The 25,516-nt window shown below is 42.2% G+C and overlaps 1 protein-coding gene across 4 annotated transcripts in view; it reads left to right on the forward strand.

Moving 5' to 3' along the window:
- HDAC4 (histone deacetylase 4) overlaps nucleotides 1-25,516 on the forward strand; it is a 392,113-nt gene that overhangs the window by 299,978 nt on the left and 66,619 nt on the right. For all 4 annotated transcript variants that reach the window (XM_081338797.1, XM_081338799.1, XM_081338798.1 and 1 more), the window contains 3 exons: nucleotides 6,667-6,774; nucleotides 11,061-11,116; nucleotides 11,755-11,842. In XM_081338797.1, coding sequence (XP_081194923.1) covers nucleotides 6,667-6,774; nucleotides 11,061-11,116; nucleotides 11,755-11,842 — 252 coding nt within the window. The remainder of the gene's footprint in view (nucleotides 1-6,666; nucleotides 6,775-11,060; nucleotides 11,117-11,754; nucleotides 11,843-25,516) is intronic.

Raw genomic sequence — 25,516 nt, forward strand, 5'->3', positions numbered from 1 at the left:
CTTTGGGTTTGGCAAGCTCAATAAATCCTCTTTCTAAGTTTTTCTTTATGAATCTTTCCATTTCTGCCATTTCCCTTGGGCTCATGGCATACATCCTGGGTTTTGGGAGTTTTGCCCCAGATTTGAATTCTGTGGTGCAGTCTGTGGGGCGGTGGGGGGGAAGCTCATCTGCTCTTTCCTCACTGAAAACCTCAGCCAGGTCCCTGTATTCCTCCGGTATCTCTGGTAACCCCTTCTCTTTCCCCACTGCTGCTGTCTCCTCCCTCTGGGTTGGGGGGGTGCTTTTGGAGTCTAAGTTCTTCTGCCCCCCCCTTTGGGAAATTGAGTTCTGCTGTCCTCCAGTTTATCCCGGGGTTCCATTTCTTCAGCCATTCCAGTCCTAGAATCATTGGGCATTCCATGCCTGGGGCCACTATAAACGTTATGTCCTCCTCATGGGGCCCCAGTGATAGGTGGATTGGTAAAGTGGCTAGGGTGGCTGGTCCTCCCCCTGCTATTGTCCCATCTAATTGACTAAAAGAGATTGGTTGTTTTAGCTTCCTCACTGGGATGCTCAATCTCTCCACCAGCGTTGGGCTGATAAGGCAGCGGATGCACCCAGAGTCTATCAGAGTGTTCTGTACCAGCCTGCTACCGGCCTTGCAGAAAAGGCAACCCCTTTACAGACGGCAAGAGGCTGGAATACGTCTGCCAAATTTATTACAAAAACAAACAAGACACGAACCAAGATACCGGAGCTTTGAAACACTATCTGAGCGGTTGCTTTCAGCAAACTAGCCCTCCCCACACAAGTCCTTTATAAAGAGTTCAGGGCGTGGCTTCTCTCTCCCTCCTTCCGAGAAGCCCCATTGCCTTCCTCTGTTTACTCCTACTTGACTGCCTCCTGCGTCGGGCGTCCTTGAACAGGGCCAGCTGTGGGTCATCTTCATCCACGCTGTCAGGCTCACACAGCTGGGTCTCCACCAGGTGGGAGGGGCCTGGCTGGGGGCTCTGCAGAGCCTCAAAGCCATCATCAGCAAATTCTTCAACATCCTTCCTCCCCCTCATCTGAGTCATCCGACCCAACTGCCGAACCCACAGGCTGACCCTGAATCACAACACAGAACTTTTATTTTGGCTGCTTCAGGCATAGGGGAAGCTAATATAGTCACTGTCTTAAGTATGGGTGGAAGGGGTCCACTTACCAATGGTTCTCCCTCTGAGCTGTCTTCCGAGTTGTCCACTGTCCCTGCGGTGCAGGCCAGAGTCCAATCCCAGTTCCTGGCAGGAATTGTGGACTCTACAGCCTCTGTCCCCTTCATGGAAGATTCTTTTGTGTTGCCTTGGGGCTTCCCCAGCTTCTTGGAGGATGATGCCTCTGGTTTTCGTGGGGGGGCTTTTGAACAACATTCTGCAGCATGGTGGCCCTCTCTCCCGCAGTTGAAGCAATCTGTTGATTTTTTGGCTGTGGCTGGTGGTTTTTCCCCCTCGCGTGTTTGCTCGGGTGGCAGGCGGCCCCATGGTTTTCCTCTGCGGTGTCTCTTCACTAGGTCTATTTCCACTTCCTCCGCCAGGATGTACCAGTCGTCGAGATGGGGTGGGTCTCCTCGAGGCAGGCAAGCGTCATACAGGTCGTAGTTTAGACCGTCTTTGAAGTGGCTGAGGAGGATGTCTTCTGGCCAGTTCAGCTTGCTGGCAATGGCTCAGAATTCTTGGGTATAATCAGCCACTGCTCGCCTGCCCTGCCTCACCGTTTTGATTCTCTCCCGGGCCTTACGGTCAGCCAAAGGATCCTCGAACCGCCACCTCAGAGATGACATGAATCGGTTGAAGTCGTTGAGTTCTGGGGTGTTGGAGTCATGCAAGTTCACCACCCAGTCTGCAGCCGTCCCATCCAGGGCAGATTGCACAATTCGGATGCGTGCTTTGTCACTGGGGATGTCCCGTCCGTACTCTTCCATGTAGCTGAGGACTTGGGTTAGGAAAAATCCCAGTCGTGATGGCTCCCCCTTGAATTTGACTTCCAGGGGCGGGAGTCTTTGGCTGGAGCGTTGTCTGCACCGGGGCCGGTATCGCTCCTCATCCTGGTCCCCGTATGTGGTTCTGGGGTGGGTGGGTACTGCTGAGGCAGCAATTCCTGTTCCATTGGACGGCCCCAGGGTTTCAGGTGTTGGATCCCCTCCGTTACCTTTCCAGTTACGTCCCCAGGCGCTGCCTCGGTTGCGATTTTCAGCTCTCTCCTCCCTCAGTGAGCTCAGGGTTGCTTTCATCAGATCAATGGCCTTTTCCAGGATCTGCTCCTCCTCACTGGCATGCAGGGAACTCTCCATCTCTTGCCTCCATTCCAGTTGGTGGTTACTCTGCCTCAGGGTCGCTTCTCCCGAAGCCTTTTCCCACTCACTTTTCCTTCCAACGCCCATCGACCATCGGGGTTTTCGGTCGTACTGCTCCACCACTTCTTCCCCGGGGGAATATGCTGCTTCAGCTTCCCATTGTCTCTGGGATTCCATTTGGGGGGAATCCATGGGGCTTCCCTCCTCTCTTGCTTCGTCGCCAGACATTTTATTTGTTGCAAAGTCCCCCGGTAAGGTTTTCCCTTCCAGGTTGACTCTTAAAGCAGATTCCGTCTACTGTCAGGACCCACCTCAATCCACATCTTAGGAAATAAGAACTCTTGGATGCAAGTTTAGTCCAAAAGGAAAATGTTTACTAGGATGGAATCGATTGTGGCAATACAAGATGGAATCTAACAAAGTTACATTTCAATCCTATATAAAGCATTCACATTTCAGCCCCTCCCCTCATCCATTTGGTCAGATGTCAGGCCCTTCCATGGGAAAGGGAACTCTCCTTGGTTTTATGGTTATTGCTTCCTTTTTTGTTGTAAATGAAGATACAATCCAGATCTGTCACTCCCCCTCCCTCCCCCAGTTCAAATGTTCCCTGTTGTTTGAAGATGCCCAAAGTCTATCCTCTCCCCCCCCCCTTCGGAGAGATGGCAGAATCCCCAGAATAAGCACATTGTTCTACCTATACATTTATGAAATGTGATATAAATGGATTCTGACAGAGTATATATTGCAGCCTCAAATATAAAATTGTATAAGAATAATTATGAAACACTATGGTTGAAGGTACAAAGGGATTTAAATTATTGGAAAAAATTACAATTATCAATACTGGGAAGAATTGCAGTTGTTAAAATGAATGTTCTGCCAAAGTATCTCTTTCTGTTTCAAATGATACCTATATTGAAAAAGGATGCCAACCTTGATCAATGGCAGAAGGGTATTAATAAATTTATTTGGGCGGGGGAAAAACCAAGAGTTAAATTTAAGATTTTACAAGATGCTAGGGAAAGAGGGGGACTCAAGGCGCCGAATTTGAAATTGTATTATGATGCGGTTGCCTTGACGTGGGTTAGTGATTGGCTTAATTTAACTAATAAGAGAATACTTCATCTTGAGGGATGGGATTTGGTATATGGATGGCATGCATATTTGCTTTACGATAAGAAGGTGGACAGGGCTTTCAAATCCCATATTCTTAGAAGCGCTTTATTGAGTGTCTGGAAAAAGTATTATTATAAGTTAAATTATGAAATACTGATTTGGGGAATTCCTGGACACGCGATAGAGGGCGTATCTATGGGAGTGAGTATGGATATGGTTTCTTATAAGGAATTACTTAGATTGCAAGGGAATGATTGGCAACTTAAATCATTAGATGAGTTAAGACAAGAAAACATAAGTTACTCTTGGTTTCAATATACTCAATTGAAAGCTAGGTGGAAGTCAGATCAAAAGGTTGGCATCACAATTATAGATCAAAATTTAGTAAAACAAATTAGAGATTTAAATTGTGCACATATAAAAAGGATATATAATGCTTTAATTGAATTGGATTCGGAAACGGAATTGGTAAAAGACTGTATGATAAAGTGGGCACAAAATATTCAGGAACCAATTTCGTTGGACACTTGGGAGATAATTTGGGTCAGAAATGTTAAATTTACTCAGGCCCAAAACTTAAGAGAAAATTTTTATAAAATGTTTTATAGATGGCATCTGGATCCCAAGAAGTTGTCTAATATACAGTCTAAATGTATAATTTACAGTCTAAATGTTGGAGATGTGGTAGTTTAGAAGCTACCTATTTTCACATGTGGTGGACTTGTAGAAATATAAAAGCTTTTTGGATCAAAATTTGGTGGAACATTCAAAAGATTTTTAAGAGAAAGATAAAGTTTTCTCCGCAATTGTTTTTATTGGGTATTGTTGTAGATTGTGATGTTAAAGAAACTAATTTGATGTTGAATATGATAACAGCAGCACGGTTACTGGTGGGACAATATTGGAAGAAGGATAGTTTGCCTACTATAGAAGAATGGGTGTTTAAAGTTTCGAATCTTGCAGAAATGTCTAAGATTTCTGCTTATTTGAAAGATCATTTACAGGAAAGATATATTTCAGTTTGGAGGAGATGGATAGATTATATTCAGAACAAATATGGGACTAAAAAGTTCCATTTAGCTTATGAGTAGATTTTAGTGGGATATTGTTATTTGTACTTTGTTTATAGTTATGTTAAAGGGGAGTTAAAGCACATTATGAATTTGGTTAATTGTATATTTGCATAATTTTTATTTAGAATTATTATTATTATTATAACTATAATCCTGTATTTAGCTCTGGGAAGTGGGGGGGAAGTGGGCGGGTTTGGGGTGAGGGGGATTTGGGGATATATTGTAAAACTTTGTTTTTGTAAAACTTTTTAATAAAAAAAAGAGGGAAGAGCGTCGGGCAGGAGCCGGCAGTGCAGTCCTGCACACGCGTGCACTCCCCAGCTGCTAAGGAGTGCTCCTTAACAGCTGGGTAGCGTGCGCGTGTGCAGGACTGCCCTGCCGGCTCCCACCAGATGCCAGCCTGCCCTGTTTCCTCCACAGTGAGAGGGGAGGGCGTGCCTTCCTGGGCTCGCTGATTTTCCGGCGTATAAGACGACTGGGCGTATAAGACGACCCCCAACTTTTGAGATGATTTTCATGGGTTAAAAAGTCATCTTATACACCGGAAAATACGGTAATTTATATTAATAAACATATTCCATAGCCAGTTAGCTAAATACTCACAATCCCCTTTCCAAAGTATCTTCTCCTATCAACATATGCAGGGCTGCCACCTGGTCAGAGCCATTTGTCTTCATTTAGCATTTTAATTTTGATATCTGGGTTTTTTTAAAGACACTTTCTTCAGCAAAGCTATGCTATGCTATGTTACCCCCCCCCCGTTGATAGGGCTCGCAACTTGGGTGTCCTCCTGGATTCACGGCTCAGTTTTGAAGATCACATAGGATCCGTGACCAGAGGGGCTTTTGCCCAGGTTCGCCTGGTGCGCCAGTTGCGACCCTATCTGGACCGAGATGCCCTACGCACAGTCACCCATGCGCTCGTGACCTCCCGTTTAGACTACTGCAACGCTCTGTATATGGGGCTGCCCTCGAGGACCACTCGGAGGCTTCAGCTGGTGCAGAATGCTGCTGCGCGAGTTGTGATGGGGGTTTCCCAATACTCCCATGTAGCACCTCTACTTCGCGAGCTGCATTGGCTTCCAGTTGCCCTCCGGGTGAGATTAAAGGTGCTGGTGATGACCTATAAAGCCCTAAATGGCTTGGGTCCGGGATATTTAAGGGAACACCTGCTGCCGGCATCAAGCTCCCTTCGTCCTGTGCGCTCCCACATGGAGGGCCTTCTCAGGGTGCCGCCGGTAAAAGACTGCCAGCGGATAACACCCAGGGGGAGGGCCTTCTCAGTGGGTGCGCCTGCCCTTTGGAACCAGCTGCCAGTGGAGCTTAGGACTGCCCCCGACCTTCGGTCATTCCGCCGGGACCTGAAGACCTGGCTCTTTGAGCTTTCTGGCCCAGGCTGAGAGTTTTTAAATGGGGTTTTATATTTGTTCAGGGATTAAATTTAATTATTTTATTTGTCTTTAACTTTTGTATTGTATTGATGTTTTTAAATACTTTGTAAACCGCCCTGAGTCCTATGGGAAAAGGGCGGTATATAAATTCAATAAACTAAACTAAACTAAACTATCTGCTGACTTTTTTTAACATTTTATAAGTAACATGTGGCTAGTTAATTATTCTTAGGTGTGGAATATTACAGAAACCAAGATTAAATCTGGTTAGTTACAGTAACTGGATTTTTATAGATGATTTTTGTGGATTCATACAACCTATGCTTCTTCTCTTAGGAAATAATTGTGGTTTGGTTCTGTAATTATTTGGAATGGTCTTCAGAAATGAAAATGGAATATTGGGAGCTGTGTTTTAGAAGATGTATGATATGATACAGACAAGATATGTTTCTTGTCAAAAATCTTATATCTGAACATGTCCCAAAATGGATGCATGAGGATAACCACTTAAAGAACTTCACTTATAGGTGTATAAGCAGTTTATCTGTAGCTAAATAACTTTTTAAAAAAGTAAATCAGTATTTATATTTGTGATGGCAGTGCTACCAATTTTGAGTTGGGGAGTATTTATCATTATTTGCATTTATAATTATAACACTTAAGTTATGATTTAACAGTTCCAGTAGTCAGTATGCACTGCTCTGTGTAGTCTAAATTGTTTCAGAATTTACAACAGTATCTTTACAATATTTCTGAATCCATCTTTATTCAGGTGGACAATGATACAATTTGGAATGAAGTGCATTCCTTCAGTGCTGCTCGTCTTGCTGTTGGCTGTGTCATAGAGCTTGTATTTAAAGTAGCTACAGGAGAACTAAAGGTTGGTCTGGTATTGATAATATTTTGGCTTTCATTTTTACATGTGATAGTAACGGTTTGTTTTCATGCCACATAGCAAACAACTTTTACAATATTTCCAAAATTAGAGTTTGTAAGAATATACAAAGGGCAGAAATTTAGGAATTGTGAAATTTGTTTTGTATAGTGCAATTATAGTTAGGAATACTAAACAATCTCTCTGATTTTAATAATTAGTAATTTTATTTATTTATTTTACTCCAGTCTTTTACAACACATATATAACTCTTGTTCCTGCTCCTTAATCTCAGGGCTTGACTACTATAGTATAATTATGAAAAATTATTAGACAATACAGTTATTGTTATAGATGGAACAGATCAATAGCCCTCTTTGATACAAGGTTCTATAAGCTTCATTACTGGCCAGTATAATTCTGAATTCACTGCAAAATTTATATAAATTTCATTATTCTAAAGAGACCTCCTCCCAGCTGAGATTTACATTCATACTGTATATGCGTAATGTCCTATCTTTTCTAGAAATCTGTTTCTCACAGTAATCAGTAAGCCATATCCATAAAGGTCTTTAATTCTTATGAAAGGTAAGGAGATTTGGGGCCGACCTCACACTGTGTATAGTGTATAGAGTGTGTGTGTGTGTGTGAATTGTAAGATGCCCAGAGTTACCCTGTGTGGACAATTAATTAATTACTACAGTCAGTGTCATCCAAATTGGGGAAGGGAGGGACCGTAATGGGCAGCAGTGCATATGAAAGAATCAGGAATGTGGGAGATCACAAACTGAATCTGAGCCAATAGTATGGTGGAGTTGCAAAAAAAAAGTAAATGAAATCCTAGGTTCTAATAGAAATCAACATAAGCCATTATTCCTCTGTATTCTATGGTACCACCAGTCGCCTAGCAAGGTGTCAAAAACCTGATGACCAAAAAAAGAAAAAAGAAAAAAGTAATGAAGTACAGGTAGTCCTCGACTTACAGTGACTATTCGAAGTTACAATGGCACTGAAAAAAGTGCCCTCCAAGCCACACCCAAGCAAGACACCTGGCTGCCTCCCCGGCAGTGCTCTTCCTCCTGTCCAAGGTTTTCGTTGTGAGCATTTATGTTGAGGATTGACAGCAAGGGCGGGGTGGAGGGTGTTTGGTTTTTATTCCCCCCATCTGCTGGGTGGTTGCAGCAGGGACACTGTGACCATCATAAATATGAATCCGTTGCCAAGCATCTGAAAGTAAATCACAAGACCCTGGAGATGCTGCAACATTCCAGCTGATCGACGCTTCTTCTGGGCTCAGAAGCACCAGGATCAGCGCCGAGCTCCAACTGGAGCCTGGCGCTGATCCTGGCACTTTTGCTAAGCCCTGACAGTCCCGGAGAAGTGCTGATCCTGGTGCTTTTGCTGAGCCCTGATAGCCCTGCAGCTCCAGCCATCTCTCTCTCAGGCTTGTGCGGTGCTGCCACCAGTTCAGCTCATTCCCCTTCCCCCACTACCACTTTTCTAGGATGGTCACGTACCAGCTGCCAGGTACCAATGTACCACAGGTGGTACCCATACCACTGGTTGAAAAGCCCTGACCTATAACATTATGAAACATTTAACCACCTTAGTCCCTCTGATTGGCAACACCACATCAACAATTCACAGGACTTCGTCAGCAAGGTTTGAAAACTAATATTGGATACTATGGTTTCTTATGATATAACTTCACTTTTCACTTGCATTCCAACAACTGAAGCTGTCATGGTAGTGAAGAAACATTGCTACAAAACACAGTAGCAACAGAACTAACCTCAGCCCAGAACACAAATGTGCCTTGTTGCATCTCTGTCTGACCACTACCTATTTCAAATACAATAAAGGTTTATACAGACAAAAATACGTCCGTGCCATGCATTTACCTGTGTCCCCCATTGTTGCCAATCTCTACATGGAAGAGGTAGAAACCAAAACATAACTCCTTCACAGGATTTCCACCCACTAATTGGTATAGGTATGTGGATGATACTTGAGTCAATAATAGAATACAGAAAGCGGAAGCCTTCGCCAAACACATCAGCACTGTGGACAAATACATTAAGTTCACATGGGAAGATGTTAAAGAAAACATCTGGCTTTCATGGACTGTGCAGTGCACGTTAAGGAAGACAGAAACCTTAACTGTGAAGTTTACAGAAAATCCATGCGTGGAAATTAGTATTTACATTTTGATTCTCACCACAAACCATGAATGTTCAGAACCCTAAATCACCAGGCTGAAAGTTTACAGTACCAACCATTACACTAATTCCATCAACAGGCACATCACCTACAACGAGCCTTCGAACCCCTCAGATTCCAAATGTGCCACACAACCAACCAGAGGCAGCACCAACCCTCAACCAACCCACACAAGTTCTCCTCCCCCTCCCACCAGCAATTCACCTCCCAATGACCCTGATCTGATATAACCTCAATATCACAAGACTCATCACAAGCCTTTCACTGATGACTCATACCTGATGACTCATACCTGACCCATCACAAGACCTTCACTTGACACACCTGAAGCCTTTATAAACAGAACACTAACACTGACATCCTCCTCTGTAGATGTTACCTAGCCTTGTAACGAAACATTCAGAAACCAACCCACAAGCTCAGAGAACGAACCTTCACCCTCATACATGTACACTTTAAACCCAAGAATAACTAAGGCAGAAGTTTTTCCACCCCAAGGATATTACACCCAGACAAAAGCAGCAATGTGATATATGCAACACAATGTAGTGAGACATGTGCAGACCTGTACATTGATGAAACAAAACCATTGGTTTAAAAAAGGGGTAAAAAAAATCATTTGAACACTCTTCCCTCAACAGAGAGGAAGAAATAAGACACTACCTATTTCCAGTTTACAATGCAGCCCTTGCAGCAGTTCCAAGAAGATTCCACAACCAATTGCACCCTGTTTCAGGTGACCCTAAGGGCACAGATAAACTCCCAAGTGACCTCAACAGTTCTCAGAGAATCAGATGACTTCAAAGAAATACAATCCTTCCATCCTCTACATCCTATCAGAACCTATCCTTCCATTCTTCCATCATCCAGTCTCAACTGTCAGTACCTATCCTTCCATCACTCCACCCCACCCCACCGACCACCAGAACTCATGAAGATTCTTATTTATTTATTTATTTATTTATTTATTTATTTATTTTATTACATTTATATACCGCCCTTTCCCGAAGGACTCAGGGCGGTTTACAGGGTGATTAAAAAACCAAGATACAAAAGTTAAAAACAAATTTTAAAAAAATTATATTTGTCCCTGCATAAATAAAACCCCAGTTAAAATAAGATTAATCCTCAGCCTGGGCCAGAGAGCTCGAAGAGCCAGGTCTTCAGGCCCCGGCGGAATGAACGGAGGTCGGGGGCAGTCCTCAGCTCCACTGGCAGCTGGTTCCAAAGGGCAGGCGCCCCCACTGAGAAGGCCCTATCCCTGGGTGTTACCCGCTGGCAATCTCTTACCGGTGGCACCCTGAGAAGACCCTCCCTGTGGGAGCGCACTGGACGAAGGGAACTTGATGCCGGCAGCAGGTCTTGGATGAGAAGTGAAATATTTTATTCTTCTTTCTCAAAGAAAAATAGTCCAGTTGCTTTTGAAAAAAAAGCACTTGTGAGACGATTATGGCAGCTTATTTCATGGTTTGATGTGAATACCAGTATGGGTTCCTCCCCTGAATCAATACAAGTAATCCTCAACTTACAACTAGTCATCTAATGACAGTTTTAAAAGTTACAATAGCTTTGGAAAAAATTACTTAACGTGTCCTCTAAGTTAAGGATGTTGCACCAACCCCCATAGCATTTCAGGCACTTGGCAACTGCCTTGCATTTACAACTGATTGCACAGGGCCACATGATTACATTTTGCAACATTTTTTTGCCATTTTCTGGCAAAAAAAGCTCTTTGGATAAACTGGATAAGCTGAACTCAAGTTTATAACTGTGATTCACTTAACAACAATGGTGACTTGCTTAACAACTATCATAAAAATGGTTACAAAATCAAGTCTGGTCACATGGTCAGCTTATGACCACAGTGGCTTAATGACCAAAGTTCTGGGCTCAATTGTAATAAATCGAGGACCAACTGTATCTGACTAATATAAAAACAGAATGCTTGGGAAACAATCCAGTAACTTTGCTCCAGAAATTTTACGTGCTTGAAATATATATGGGCTTTAGTGTCTAATCTTTCAAATATGGGTTGTTGTTTTTTTTTGTTTGTTTTTACTTCCATTTGATAGAATGGATTTGCTGTAGTTCGACCTCCTGGTCACCATGCAGAAGAAAGTACCCCTATGTAAGTATGTGACTGTACTTGGACTGGGAATTTTCACTTAGCTGGGCAATGTATTGGCTGTTTGTAATCTTCCAGAAGAGCTTTTTGTTTTAGCAGTTGGAGAGCTTAGGGTGGGGTTAAGGGTAAAATGAGTGCCATAAGCCTTGTAGAAGTTTAAAGCATCCATTTCACCCCTTCATAAATGCCAAATATTTAAACAATTTTTTCAGTTGGTTTGGGAAATAAAGATATAAATAAAGATACCATGAAAACTTTAGCTTTGCCTTTCTGGCAGCATTTCTTTGTTGACTTCTTAACTGTTGCGGTTTCTGGTTACTGAAAATAATATTTTGTAAATTATAACTGCCACCAAATGAAAGCAGGATTCTGTAAAGATTTAAACTTTCAATCAGTTAAGTGTTGTTGGGTTTTAAAACAATAATTTGCCATATTGACCAAAAGTGGTTTGATTATTGGTATTTTTAATGTATAAAATATAATTGTATAATTTAATTAATGGTGTTTAAGGAAATAGATCTGTATATCTACATTTTGAATAGTAACAGACAAAATTGTAAAAGTATTGTTACCATTGGAACATTTTTGAAACTTGTATTCAGAATTTCATACTTTCATTTATAAATTCCATTTCCTTTTAGGGGGTTTTGCTATTTTAATTCTGTAGCCATTTCTGCCAGACTTCTCCAGCAAAGACTGAACGTGAACAAAATCCTTATAGTGGATTGGGTAAGTGAATAAAAAATTGTTTTAAATATATGCCCTTTAGGTTGAGCAAAAGCAGCCTCCTGAGTATCCTTTTTTGTAGCTACCAGGCCCACTTTAACAGACTCCATTTCCAGAATCTGACCATGATACAGCCCCATTCATTTTTATTTTTGCATATTATCTTGTTCACAATTATATTGCCAACTATCCACACCTGAAGAATAGGCACAAAATGCAAAACTGACAAAATCTAAGTAAACTTTCAAAGAAAATAGTAAACTTTAAAAGAACACAAAAGAACACAAAATTATTGATACAAACTTGCCAAGTAACAAACATGCCAATGTGGGCGGGCAGAATAAAGCAACCATGTTTACTACTATTGTTTTTGTTTAGTTAGATAAGAATTTCCAATTATTTTAATAGGATAACAGAGTTTAGGAGATATACATTGACACTGGAGAGTATTTTCCTTTCAATTACAAAGGCTTTATTCTTCAGAGGAGAATAACCAGTGACTTAAGTTGAATGGGGGAAAAAAGCAATTTAAAATATATTGAAATAGTAGGCAAACTGCTTATGTCAAGTAAAAATAATGAAAACTTAATACAAAATGATGTGGTTTATGATTTGATAAAATAGATACCTTAGAAACTAATCAGTGTCAAGCATATTGATTTCAATAAGAAAAAAATACCAAATCATTCTGTATGAAAATTTGCTTAAGAACGTAAATACTTAAACATAAACACAAATGTTAAATCCACCACTTCAGTGAGATTTAAAACTTTTAAATAATGTTTAAATGAATATGTCAAGAGGCATGAAAAAATTATTTATTTATTTATTTATTTATTTTATTATATTTGTATACCGCCCTTCTCCCGAAGGACTCAGGGCGGTGAACAGGGCAATACATGTTAAAAAACAAGAATACAAAAGTTAAAAAAGATTAAACAAGATGCCCAAAAACTATAACAATAAGTTAAGTTAAAATACATAAAAAACAATAAAACCCAAACCCGTCACACATCAGGCCAGGCCGGCTTGTTTGAACAGGTAAGTCTTTAGATCGCGCCGGAAGGAGCGAAGGTCGGGCGCCATCCAGAGCTCAACCGGAAGATGGTTCCATAAATCCGGCGTGCCCACAGAGAACGCCCTCCCCCTGGGGGCCACCAGTCGACATTCTTTGACCGGTGGCACCCTGAGGAGGCCCTCTCTGTGGGAGCGCACTGCCGCAGGTGCTCCCTGAGGTATTCCGGACCCATGCCATGAAGGGCTTTGTAGGTCATTACCAGCACCTTGAATCTCACCTGGAAGACAACTGGGAGCCAATGCAGCTCGCGGAGCAGGGGTGTAACATGGGAGTATCAGGAGACTCCCAACACAACTCTCGCGGCTGCATTCTGTACCAGTTGGAGCCTCCGAGTGGTCCTCAAGGGCAGCCCCATGTAGAGAGCATTGCAGTAGTCCAAATGAGAGGTCAAATAAAAAATTATTTGAAAGAGGAAAGGTTTTCAAATAATAGAATTGTCTAATTCTCCATTCTGGGAGGGGCTAAAGTTCTAGTACTGCAATAAGTTACAAGAATTAGTTATAAGAAACTTCATCATGCTAAGACACTTTTTCATCATTTGAAGGCAGATACACACCTTCATATCACAGATAGGAATAGATAGTCTAAAGAAGATAGTATATCCAAAAACACCAACGGCAGAGGATATCCTCTCTCAAGATCTCCAGAAGATGAATTACTACTTCAAAAACTGGCCACTTCCACCTCACCAATAGGTACACAAATTACCAGCCTTCAGTGAAGTTCTGGAACCATATTTTACAATGTAATAACTGTCTGAAGTACCTGGGGGTAATACTGGACAGATCACTAACTTTCCATCAACACCTGAAAAAACAGCTGCAAAATTCAAAAGCTGCAACAATTTTTTGAACAGATTGACTGGAACATCTTGGGGTGCTGATGCTAACACCTAATGGACAATAACGTTGGCTTTGGTTTATCCCACAATTGAATATTGTGTCAGCATGTGACTTAACAGCACCCACACCAAAATGTTCGATACCCAACTGTGCCAGACAATGCTTATCATCTCTGGCATATTGCATCCCACTCCTGTGTACTGGTCAACAGTACTTAGCAATATCATACCACCCCACATTAGAAGACAACAAGTTGTCATTCAGTTATGGTCAAGGATGCTGAACAACAAGACCCTCCCTATTCACTAGAACAATGCGCAACCCATCACAAGATTGAAATCGTAGGCCAGCTTGGAAAACAGCTATTCATTTAACACCTAACCAGTTTAAACCTGAGAATGCCTGGAGAGAGGAAAGGTCCAAGATACATTCTTGTGGCCTGGCTTCCTCTCTGTATCAGTGGAGAGGGAAAGATTCCCCTTGTTGCAATTGTGGTGTCTATATGCAAATTATTGTGCAAGATTGCCCACGTCGTGCATTCTCTGGTTCCCTAGAAGATCTGCACGAAGCAACACCAGAGGCGATTGCCTGGATTGCTGAATTGGACATCCAGTTGTGAGGCCACTGCAATACCATCATAGAAGGGGTTTTTTTTTTTACGTAGATTTTGTATGTTTACTTCTGTCATGTTCTCACTGTATGCTAAATAATAAAAACAATAGGACTATTTTGCTACTTCTTTAGATTCTCATTGACTGTTGGTAATTGAACATTATGCTGAAGGATTGTTCATTCAAAATCTTACTAAATTCTTACTAAATTCTAAATTCTAAATTCTAAATTCTTTAATCCTATGCTTCTTATTTACTTACTCGTGCATCTGGAGTCTTCTGTTGCCACAACAGATGTTATTTTTATGACCCCCACCCTTTTCCTAGATCAGTCACTTCTTTTATCTGGCATCTCAGAACCCTAGACATCCTATTCCCAATTAGATCATCTTTTTCAAAAATACTTCCTGACCAAAACAGAATGATCACAGGTGGCAAAAATGCAGCAAGAGCAAGAGCAACTTCTTACTTCCTGCCAGTTTCCCCATTGAGTTTCATTGGGGAAACCTTCCTTCCTTCCTTCCTTCCTTCCTTCCTTCCTTCCTTCCTTCCTTCCTTCCTTCCTTCCTTCCTTCCTTCCTTCCTTCCTTCTTTCCTTCCTTCCTCCGTCCCTCCCTGATATAATAAACAGAAAAGGAAAAATTAGGGAGAGGGGATCAAAACAAGGAAAAAGTTAAAAATTGAAAAGAAAAAAAACTGAAGAAAACAGTTCATACAAATATATAGTAAAATAACTTCTTACTCTGTTCAAACAAAACATTAACATCATATAAAAATATAAATTAAGCAATCAAAATAACAAAATTATATAGCAGAATAATGTCTTAACTCTGTTTTAATATATAAAAGAATATATAATGCAGGTTTCTAATACACAATATTTTTGTAATCATAGCAGATCTAATCATTGAAGCCTAAGAACAAAACATTTTTCTCAAAGTAGTCTGAAATTGTTCTCTAAGGAGAAACAAAACTAGATAGGCTTTCATCAAAGTACTTAGTTTGTCGTTTCTACAAATTCCATTAATTTCACAATCCATTCTTCAATTATGGAAATTTGTATATTTTTCCACCTCTGTGCAAGTCTCTCCATTATTATTATTATTATTGTATATGTATAAACAGAATCCCTTCAATTTGATTAATTGATAAATAAATAATATCTAAAATAAAAGTTTCTGGTTTCAATTTTACATCCATTTTTAGATTATTTTTGCAATCAAACATGCCAACATTTCTTGGCAGTTTTAAATGTCCACCAAAGATTATAAAAAGTATTTTCATATTGATTACATTTCAGCACATACACAAAGCTGTATAAGGGAACATCAGATATGTTTGCTTATACACCTTTCACAATTTCTCAGGAGTTAAATACCAAGAATACATCTTTTTATAAAAAACAGTTCTGTCAAATTATTGTTCAATGAAAATGTTGATCCATTAATCCAGATTTTTTTCCATTGATTGAGCATAATATAGACAATTTTTGGTCCATTTAATCACATATTCTTTAGCATATTCATCCTCCTGGTTCATTTTCAAAAACAGTTTATATACCTTGGCTATAAAATGATCATCATTAGTATATAAGTGCCTTTCAAAGTAGAACAGAACAGAACAGAACAGAACAGAACAGAACAGAACAGAACAGAACAGAACAGAACAGAATAGAATAGAATAGAATAGAATAGAATAGAATAGAATAGAATAGATGCTGGAAGGGACCTTGGATGTCTTCTAGTCCAGCCCCCTCTTCTTAAAAATCTCCAGTGATGGAGCGCCCACAATTTCTGAAGGCAAGCTGTTCCACTGGTTAATTGTCCTCACTGTCAGGAAGTTTCTCCTTAATTCCAAGTTGCTTCTCTCTTTGATCAGTTTCCAACCATTGTTTCTCATCCTTCCCTCTGGTGAACAACTCTTCTTTGTGGCAGCCCCTCAGATACTGGAACACTGCTATGATGTCTCCCCTATTTCTTATTTTCTTTAGACTAGCCAAACCAAATCCCACAGCCATTCTTCGTATGTTGTAATCTCCAGGTCTTTGATCATCTTAATTGCTCTTCTCTTAATGTTTTCCAAACTGTCAACATCTTTTTTGTGATATGGTGACCAAAATTGCCTGCAGTATTCCAGGTGTGGTCTTACTAGGGTTTTATAAAGCAGTACTAATACTTCGCATGATCTTGATTCTGTGCCTTTGTTTATACAACCCAGGATTGTATTAGCTTTTTTGTTTGCTGCTGCACACTGCTGGTTCATGGTCAAGTGATCATTCCCTAGGGACTCCAAGGTCCCTCTCACAGTTACTGTTTTTAAGCCAGGTCTGCACTTGTACCTTTATTTTTTCCTGCCTAAATGTAAAACTTGGCTTTTCTCCACATTGAAACTCATTTTTGTTGGATAGGGCCCATTGTTCAAATTTGTCAAGATCTTTTTGGATCCTGAGCTTGTCTTCTGGGGTGTTGGCTATTCTTGCCAGTTTGGTGTTATCTGCAAATTTGATGAGTGCCCCTTCTATTCCCTCATCTAAGTTATTTATGAGGACATTGAAGAGTATGGGCCTAAGACGGCCTAAGACAGAAAGACATGGAGTATGACCCCTCCCCCAATGGATTTCTTGCCTGTTTGTTGCTGCCAGCACACGTGGCTGCCACAGAAGTTGTAGATTGGCTCATGGCCAGCCTGCTTGATCTCCTCTCCCTCTACCATCTTCCTTCTTCTTTCCCTTTGCTGCAGCTAGACCTGACTCCGCTCCTTCTCAAGGCTGCTTGTTTTCTTCTCTCTCCCTCTCCCGCCCAAACTGCCTCCTTTTATAGCCTCTCCTGTCTCTGCCCCCCTTCTCCTTTAGTGAGCCAGAAGTGAGCCTGGGACCTTTGCCTCGCCCCAGCCACTCTGCAGCTCCAGAGGACTCTCTCACAGTAAGTCCTTGCCTGTGCTGGTTCATTTCCTTTTGACTAATTAATAGGCTGGAAAAAACCCAACCCAAATTTATTTACAGTTCCAAAATGATAAAGTCTTTCAAACAAAAAAAACAGCAGAATATTTTCTTCAATAAATGATTCAAAACATCAAACAAGAATAAACAAACAAGAGTCAAACAGATTAGCAAGAACAGACCGGGATTCTCTTTGAATGTCTCCGAACGGTTACCTTCAGCAACCAGCACCGCCCACACCTTCCCCTTTTATTATCTGTCCCAAGGTGTGCCTTCTCCTCCTTTCACTGAGTTGCCTCATTGATTTTCTCTGCTCTACTCTGCTGGATTGCCTTCTGCTACTAGCGTCTCTAAACAGATTCAACTGTGACTCCTCTAAGTCCGACACCTCCTCCTCACACAGCTGAGCCTCATGAAGAACATGACTGGAGGGGCCAGGCTGAGAGTCCTGCAGTGCATCAGAGCCTCCCTCTGACACCAAAGGCTCTCCAAACTCCTCCTCCTCCTCCTCAGATTCCTCAGACTCAGCTGATGGGAGCACAGGCTGACACTGAATCACAACAAGTATAGCTTTACATCTAGTTCCCTCCTTCACCATTTGGGTGATAAAGCTGTCAGCTAGGTTGGTTAGGAAACTGATCTCCTGCTCACCGCAGAGTTTGTCTCCCAGTTGATATCTGGATAGTTGAAGTCTCCTATTACTACTGTGGTATGCTTCCTACATACATTTGTTAGCTGGTTGGCAGAGTCCATCTATTACTTCTGATTGGTTGAGTGGCCTGTAATATACACCTATGTCAGTTTTTTTCCTCTTTTATATTGACCTATATACATCCTGGAGATATTTTGTCTTTGATCATGTGCATTTCTGTAGATATGTAGTGTTCTCTTACATATAGTACAACTCCCCCTCCTCTTTTTTTAGACTTTTTTCTTTTGAACAATTTATATCCATCCATCAGTCCATTCCATTCATAGATTTCGTACCACCAGATTTCTGTTATGCCAACTATGTCATACCCTCCCTCATGTACTATTGCTTCTAGTTTGCCATGTTTGTTCCCGAAGCTTTGAGCATTTGTATATAAGCATTTAAGACTTTTATGCTTGTCCATGGGTATGTTTCTTGCATGTCCTGATAGTTGTTTAAGTTTTTCTTTTTTTCTCATCACTGCCTGCCTCACTGTTTAATTTGTTTTCTTGGGACTTGTGATTGGTTTTGGGGTCTAGAGAGCCTAGAAATTGGTCACCCTTCCCTCTCAATTTTAGTTTAAAGCCCTCCTTAATGAGTTGGGCTAGTCTTTTTCCAAGTACATATTTGCCTGTTTTCATGAGGTACAGCCCATCCATTGCCAAGAATCCTTTGCGTAGGAAATGCAATCCATGATGCAGGAAACCAAAGTTTTCTTGGCTCCCAACCATTTGCACAGAGAGAGAAAGGGACAAAGAGAGGCACTTGTGCTTCCCTTCTTCTCTCTCTCTCTCTCTCTCTCTCTCTCTCTCTCTCTCTCTCTCTCTGTGTGTGTGTGTGTGTGTAAGACACTGTTCTCCAAGAAGCTGACAAGCTTATTGGGCGGGGCTCCTGCCTTTGCTGCATCTCCACAGGAAGCACGAAGCAGCAGAAAGCAGGGCAGGAGAGCCAGCCCAATAAGAATGTGTGTCAGCTTATCCAGAACAGTGTGAAGCCAGCTTGCCAGGTGAGCAGAAGATCAGAGGGGGGGGAGAAAGAGAGAGAGAGGGAGGGAGAGGAAGAGAGAGGGGGAGGGGAGAGAGAGAGAGAGAGAGAGAGAGAGAGAGAGAGAGAACTCATGTACAGCAGCCTCTATTTCTTTTTAATTAAATTTTTCAATCAAGTTCCTCCCTTGTGTGCATGCGCACGCACGAGAGAGTTTTGCAGCTCCCAGTGTTGTTTTTTTTCCTCTGGGAAACGGGTCCAAGTGGCTCTTTGAGTATTTAAGGTTGCCGACCGCTGCTTTAGCCAGTGGTTTATTTCTAAAATTCTTTTTTCCCCTCAATGGGTGTTGGCCTTTCATTGTGAGTACTGATGAGAACACTAGTTGTGCTCCTAGCTTCTTAACTTTATTGCCTAGTTCTTTCTTTGCTAGGTGTCTTCATATTTTCTTTGAGCGGGAGGTTGTGGATCTGGGTATTTCCATCTAAGGGGAGAAATTGATTGCTTAGTTTTAATGGGGCTGCTTCTGGTTGGGTAAGATTGGGCAGAAGGGGTTTGTTTGTTGTATGCTGTCTTTGGTGCTGGTCTCTGCTCTGGTCAGGCCTCCTGCAACTGTTATAAATATGAGTCATTTGTCAAGCATCTGAGAGTAAATCACATGACCATGGTGACATTGCAATGGTCATAAGGCTTTTTGGTAATTCAAGTTCAACAGTCTCAGAGTTAATAACCCTTTTTATGGGGAAAGGACCAATGTACATTGGACCCAGTTTTTGGGAGGGTTATCTAGATTGCAGGTATTTGGTGGACAGGTAGAGCCTGCCCCCAATTTTAAAGTGTCTTGGTTTTGAACGGTTCTTGTTGGCTTGTTTTTTATATGCTTCCCTCACCTCCTCCAAAGCTTTTCTGTCAGAGTTGCCTCCGCTCAATCCCTAGGAAAGAAAAACCCTCAACTCCATAGATTTAGAGAAAAGGGAGTCCTTAAGGTACAACAGTTCATTTAGTGACTGTTGAAAGTTACAACAACACTGAAAAAAGTGAGTTATGATCATTTTTCACACTTATGACCATTGCAATGTCACCATGGTCATGTGATTTACTCTCAGATGCTTGACAAATGACTCATATTTATAACAGTTGCAGTGTCCCAGAATCATGTAATCCCCTTTTGCAGCCTTCTGACAAGCAAACCAGATTCACTTAACAACCATGTTACTAATTTAACAACAGTAGTGATTCAATTAACAACTCTGGAAAGAAAAGTCATAAAATGGGGCAAAACTCAACAAATTTCTCACTTAGCAACATAAATTTTGGGCTCAATTGTGGTTGTAATTTGAGGACTACCTGTACGCCATGGTCAGGCAAGATCTGAAGCAAAATTTGCATGAAGAAACAAATTGAAGCAAACCCCAAAGCCCAGCCCCCATTAGCCAGGCAATCAGAGTTCAATCACTGGCCAAGAAGATATTTGGGGGAAATCTCTGCTCCATGTATACTGTTCCTCTTCTGTGCATTCGAAATCCAGGGTGGTTGACCTTGAAAATGTTAAACAAACCAAGGTGGCCTCTTTGAGACTAGACCTCCTCATTGCTTCTCAGAAATTCTATTTCCTCCTCCTGCATGCTTCCCCTCCCAGATGCCCAGTGCTTCTCCCTACCCCAGCATTTCCATGGCAGCTGGCAGCAAGCTTGAAAGAAAGCAAAGTTGCAAGCTGACATTTGGCCTTCTTTAAGAGAGGCGTTAGCTCTAAAATAAGAGAACAAAATACAAATAGATAAAATACAGCAATATAAACCAACTAAAACCACTAATCCATTCAGGGTTTGTCAAGATATTTTCTATGAAAGATTTGGAGGAGTTTAGGTGCCTGGACATATTTAGCATCCACCCACACAGATTGCAAGGGGGAGACATGCTTCCACACAACAAGGTATTGGATCTTCCACGTATGTTTCCTAGAATCTAGAATCTCCTTAAATTCAAAATGCTGCCCTCCTTTAGTTAAAATGGGCACAGGCGGGGCCTCAGGTGTAGGGCGAAGGGGAGACATGGTTTCAGGGTGAATACATTTAAGGTTCTTAGGCAATTCCAATTGTACTGTGACTGGGTTAATTATTTTAATGATGGGGAATGGCCCAACATATTTAGGGCCTAGTTTCCTTGACTGTTTGGTGGACTTTAGATATTATGTGGAAAGGTAAATTCTTATAACACACTTTAAAATCTTTATATTTCACACATTTTTGTCAGCTTGTTTCTTATATGCTTGACATGCATCTTCCAGAGCTACTGGCCAAGTGTTTTGGAGTTGTAAGGAGGGTATTTGAGGGTTTTTTTTTGAGGTAGCTCTGGCATAGCTACAAAGTCCTGACCAGAGGCCACCTTAAATGGGGTAAACCTGGTGCTGCTACGCACAAAATTGTTGTATACCACCTCTGTAAATGGACAGTGAGCTCAATTGTCTTGCTGGTAATTAATGTAGCACCTGAAGTACTGTTCTGGGACCAAATTGTCTCTCTCACACGCCCTGTTAGTCTGAGGATGATGGGAGGAGCTTAAGTCCTGGACAGTTAGTAACAGCTTCAAAAATTCTTGCCAAAACTGTAATGTGAACTGCATCCCTCTATCTGAAATAATGCTATCAGGAGCACCATGCAACCTAAACACATGTTGTACAAAAAGTTTAGCTAACGTTTTTGAGGAGGGGATTTGGGGGCAAGATTTCTGTTTCAAAAAAAGTTCAGTAACAACCCAAACAACAGTGTTCCCCCCACTTTCAGGTAATTCTACAATAAAGTCCATTGATATTTCTTTCCATAGTGCCTGGGGAATGGCCACAGTCTGCCAAAGTCCTGTTGGCTTCCCTGGTGTCCTCTTAGCTGCTGCACAGACTAGGCAGCTGGCTACATAGCTTTCAATGTCTTTTTTCAAAGAAGGCCACCAAGATTGCAGCTTAATCAAGTGCAAGGTTTTTATAAATACAAACTGTCCTGCTGACTTAGAGTCATGAGTACTTTTTAAAATAGTGCTCCTTAAATTTGAGGGCACATACAACTTAGCTCCAACCCAAGCCAGTCCATTGTTCATGATGCAGACACTAATCAAGCTCCAGCACTTCCTTAAGCTTTTCTCGCAGTTCATTTGAAAGTTCAGGCTCCTTTCCCCCTTGAGATCTAGTTGTTACTGGGGCTGCTAACTGCTTTGAGGGGATGACCAGTCAAATCACCTCAGCTTTAATACTATTATATTGGAGGAACTTGAACAAAGCATCTGCCATAAAGTTTTTCCCTCCTGGAATATAGTGCATGGTGAAATTGAACCAATTAAAATATTGAGCCCAACAAACATCCTTAGAGGATAACTTGCATGGAGTTTTCAGGGCTTCCAGGTTCTTATGGTGAGTCCACACCTTGAACGGGATCTTTGCCCCTTCTAGGAAATGTGCCAAGTAAGCAGGCCCACTGCACTGCATATGCCTCCTCCCATACTGCCCACCTCTGTTCAGTCCCAGTAAGTTTTTAAGAGATGTACATGCATGGTTGTAGCAGGTCCTGGGCATTCCTTTGTAGTAGCACAGCCCCCATGTCTACATCACTTGCATTTGCCTGAATTACAAAAGGAACAGTTGGATTGGGATGCTTTAGCATGGGCTCCGCCACAAACAGCTGTTTGAGTTTTTTTAACTGAAAAAAACTGGCAGTGCATGGTCCACTTAAAACAGCAGACTCAGCTTCAGCTTGCCCTCATCCTTAGTTTTTAAAAGGTGGGTGATTGGTAATGCAATCTTTGCAAATCTTTGCTGATAGAAATTGGCAAAGCCTAGGAAGCTCTGTAACTACTTTCTAGTCCAGGTAGGGGCCCACTCTGAAGGCAGTGGCCTTCACCTTTTCTGGGTCCGTTTCCACTCCATTACCTAAGTAATCAATTTTATCTTGGTGAAATTCACATTTAGAATGTTGCAAACAATTTGGCTGTTGAGAGCCTTTTTAGGACTGCTTGCAGCCATTTCACATGCTCTTCCATAGACTCAGTATATATTAAAATGTCATCAAAATACACCAATACTCCTTATATAAATAGTCATGCAAAACTTGACTACTGCATGGGGGCCTATGCAGACCAAAGGGGAGCACCCAGAATTGAAAACATTCCAGAGGGCAGTTGAACAGAGTTTTCCATTTGTTGCCCTCCTTGATCCTAACCCTGTAGTAAACCTCCTGCAAATCTAATTTAGTGAAGATTTTGCCTGTGGCTAGATGCGCCACCATGTCCTTCATCAGGGGCAATGGGTAGACATGTTCTATGCACAGTGTGTTTAGCCCTCTATAGTCAACGCACAATTAAGAGTTCCATCCTTCTTTTCCTAGAACAACACCAGGGCTGCCCCTCGTGGTTTAGTCGGATGAATAAATCCACATTTTAGATTTTTATCTATGAAAGTGCAGAGCTCTTCAAGCTTGCATGGAGTCACTGAGTAAGGTTTAGGCTTTGGGAGTTTAGCCCCAGGAAGGATTTTAATATTACAGTCAGTGGGGCGATGGGACGGGAGTGTGTCGAAGCCCTTCTCACTAAACACACCCCATAGATCCCAGTATTCTTTGGGGATTCTGGGTTCGCTCCTGTGCTGCTGCCCCCAACTCCCTCTGTCCTTTGGTTTTCCTTCCTCTGGGTGTCAGAATCTCTTCCCCTGTCTTGGCCACCTTATGCTGAATCTTTAAAAGCCTCCTACTTTTAGTTCCATTTCTGGAGCCAAGACAGTCTGAGTAGGAGGGGCCTCATCATTCCCAGCACCACTATAAAACTCAGAGTCTCCTTGTGCTTTCCCATTCTCATCTCCACCCACTCAGTTATAAAAAGTTGGCAAAAAGCTATTGGCACCTTCAGCCACTTGAGTCTCAGTCCCAGCTTTTCCGCCACCTCAGGGCTAACCACACACCTGGTGCAACCTGAAACTAGTAAAGAATGAACCTCTAGTTCCACAGGAATGGCCACAGGTATTAGGTTGACTTACCATGAGTTGTTGTCATAGTGACTTTTACTCTCACCTGAGCTGGATGGAACTCCCAGCCCCTCAGAGTCAGGAGGGGAGAATTTGGTGACCTCCACAGCTCCCAGTTCCTGGGAGCTGGCTTCTTCATCTTATTCCTTGGAGTTGTTATGGCCTTTAGGCTGGGCTTGGTTGATTAGCACTCTGCATCACGGTGTCCATCTTCCTTGAAGCATGCTGTGAACCTCGGTCTAGGTACAGACTTGCTCTTTGCTGACCTCAGGATTTCTTTGCATGCAGAAGGGGAGGATTTGCTCCATCCATTCCTACCACGGTGTTGGTCTGGGGCTTGGTCGATCTCTACATCATCCACCAACACATATCAGTGTTGTAGGGTGTGTGGGGCCCCATGTGAGATGCAGATGTTTGTTTGAAGCAAACAATCAGGATATCTTTGAGCCATGTGGCTAGCAGTCATGCCAGCTCTCGGAACTCCTGGGTATACACTGACCACCAAACTTGGGTGATGGTTTTCATCCAGGTCCAAGTCTTGCACTCTGCCAGTGGGTCCTTGAACTGTTGGCAGAGGGCCGCCATGAAGTCATAGTTCCGCAGCTGGGAAGCATCATCATTATGGAGGGAGACCATCCACTAGGCTACTGCACCTTCAAGAGCCATGGTCACACATCTTACTTAGGCTACCTCTGTCCCCAGTTCAGCCTCATACTCCTGCATGAAGTTCCAAACTTGCACCAGAAAGAACTTCAGTTGCTTGGGGTCTCCCCCATACTTCATCCCCAAGGGGGGAGGGCCTTTAGAGCCCAGCATCTTCGAGGGACAGCTCCTGCAGGGGGGACTCGTGTAACAGCTGCTGTTGCTGGTGGCTTTGTTGGTATCATCGCTGGTCCAGGCTGAGCAAGTTTGACTGCCACTGTGGCTACCGATGTGGCAGCTTCATCCATGACTTGGCTTGGGGTAGCTGAGGAGTTTGAGAAGCCATCTGAGCAAGAGTTTCCTGGACTCTTTTGTTCTCGATCGCCTCTTGTAACAGGGACAGTGCATGGCTCAGCATGGCATCTGCTGGATTTAGAGAAAAGGTACTTTTACTAGGAATTAACTGAATACAGCAATGGTCAGGCAAGATCTGAAGCAAAATTTGCATGAAGAAACAAATTGAAGCAAACCCAAAAGCTCACCACCCAGTATTCAGGCAACCAGAGTTCAATCATTGACCAAGAAGATATTTTGGGAAAGTCACTGGTCCAGGTGCATCGTTCCACCTTCGTGTATCCCAAACTTGAAAATTTTAAACTCAAGCTGGCCTCTTTGAGTCTAGGCTTCCTCGTTGCTCCTTAGAAATTCTGCTTCCCCCTCCTGCATTCTTCCCCACCCAAGTGCCCACTGCTTCCTCTCCACCATTTCCATGGCTGCTGACAGCAAGCTTGAAAGTGAAGATGCAGGCTGACATTTTCTAACTACTGGCCACATGTTTCTTTTAAGGAGGCAGTTTGTGGGGTAGCCTGGGGCAGTACAGGGATATATATGA

Source organism: Vipera berus (assembly GCF_964194415.1).
Source record: "Vipera berus genome assembly, chromosome: 1".
NCBI classification, from domain to species: Eukaryota; Metazoa; Chordata; class Lepidosauria; order Squamata; family Viperidae; genus Vipera; species Vipera berus.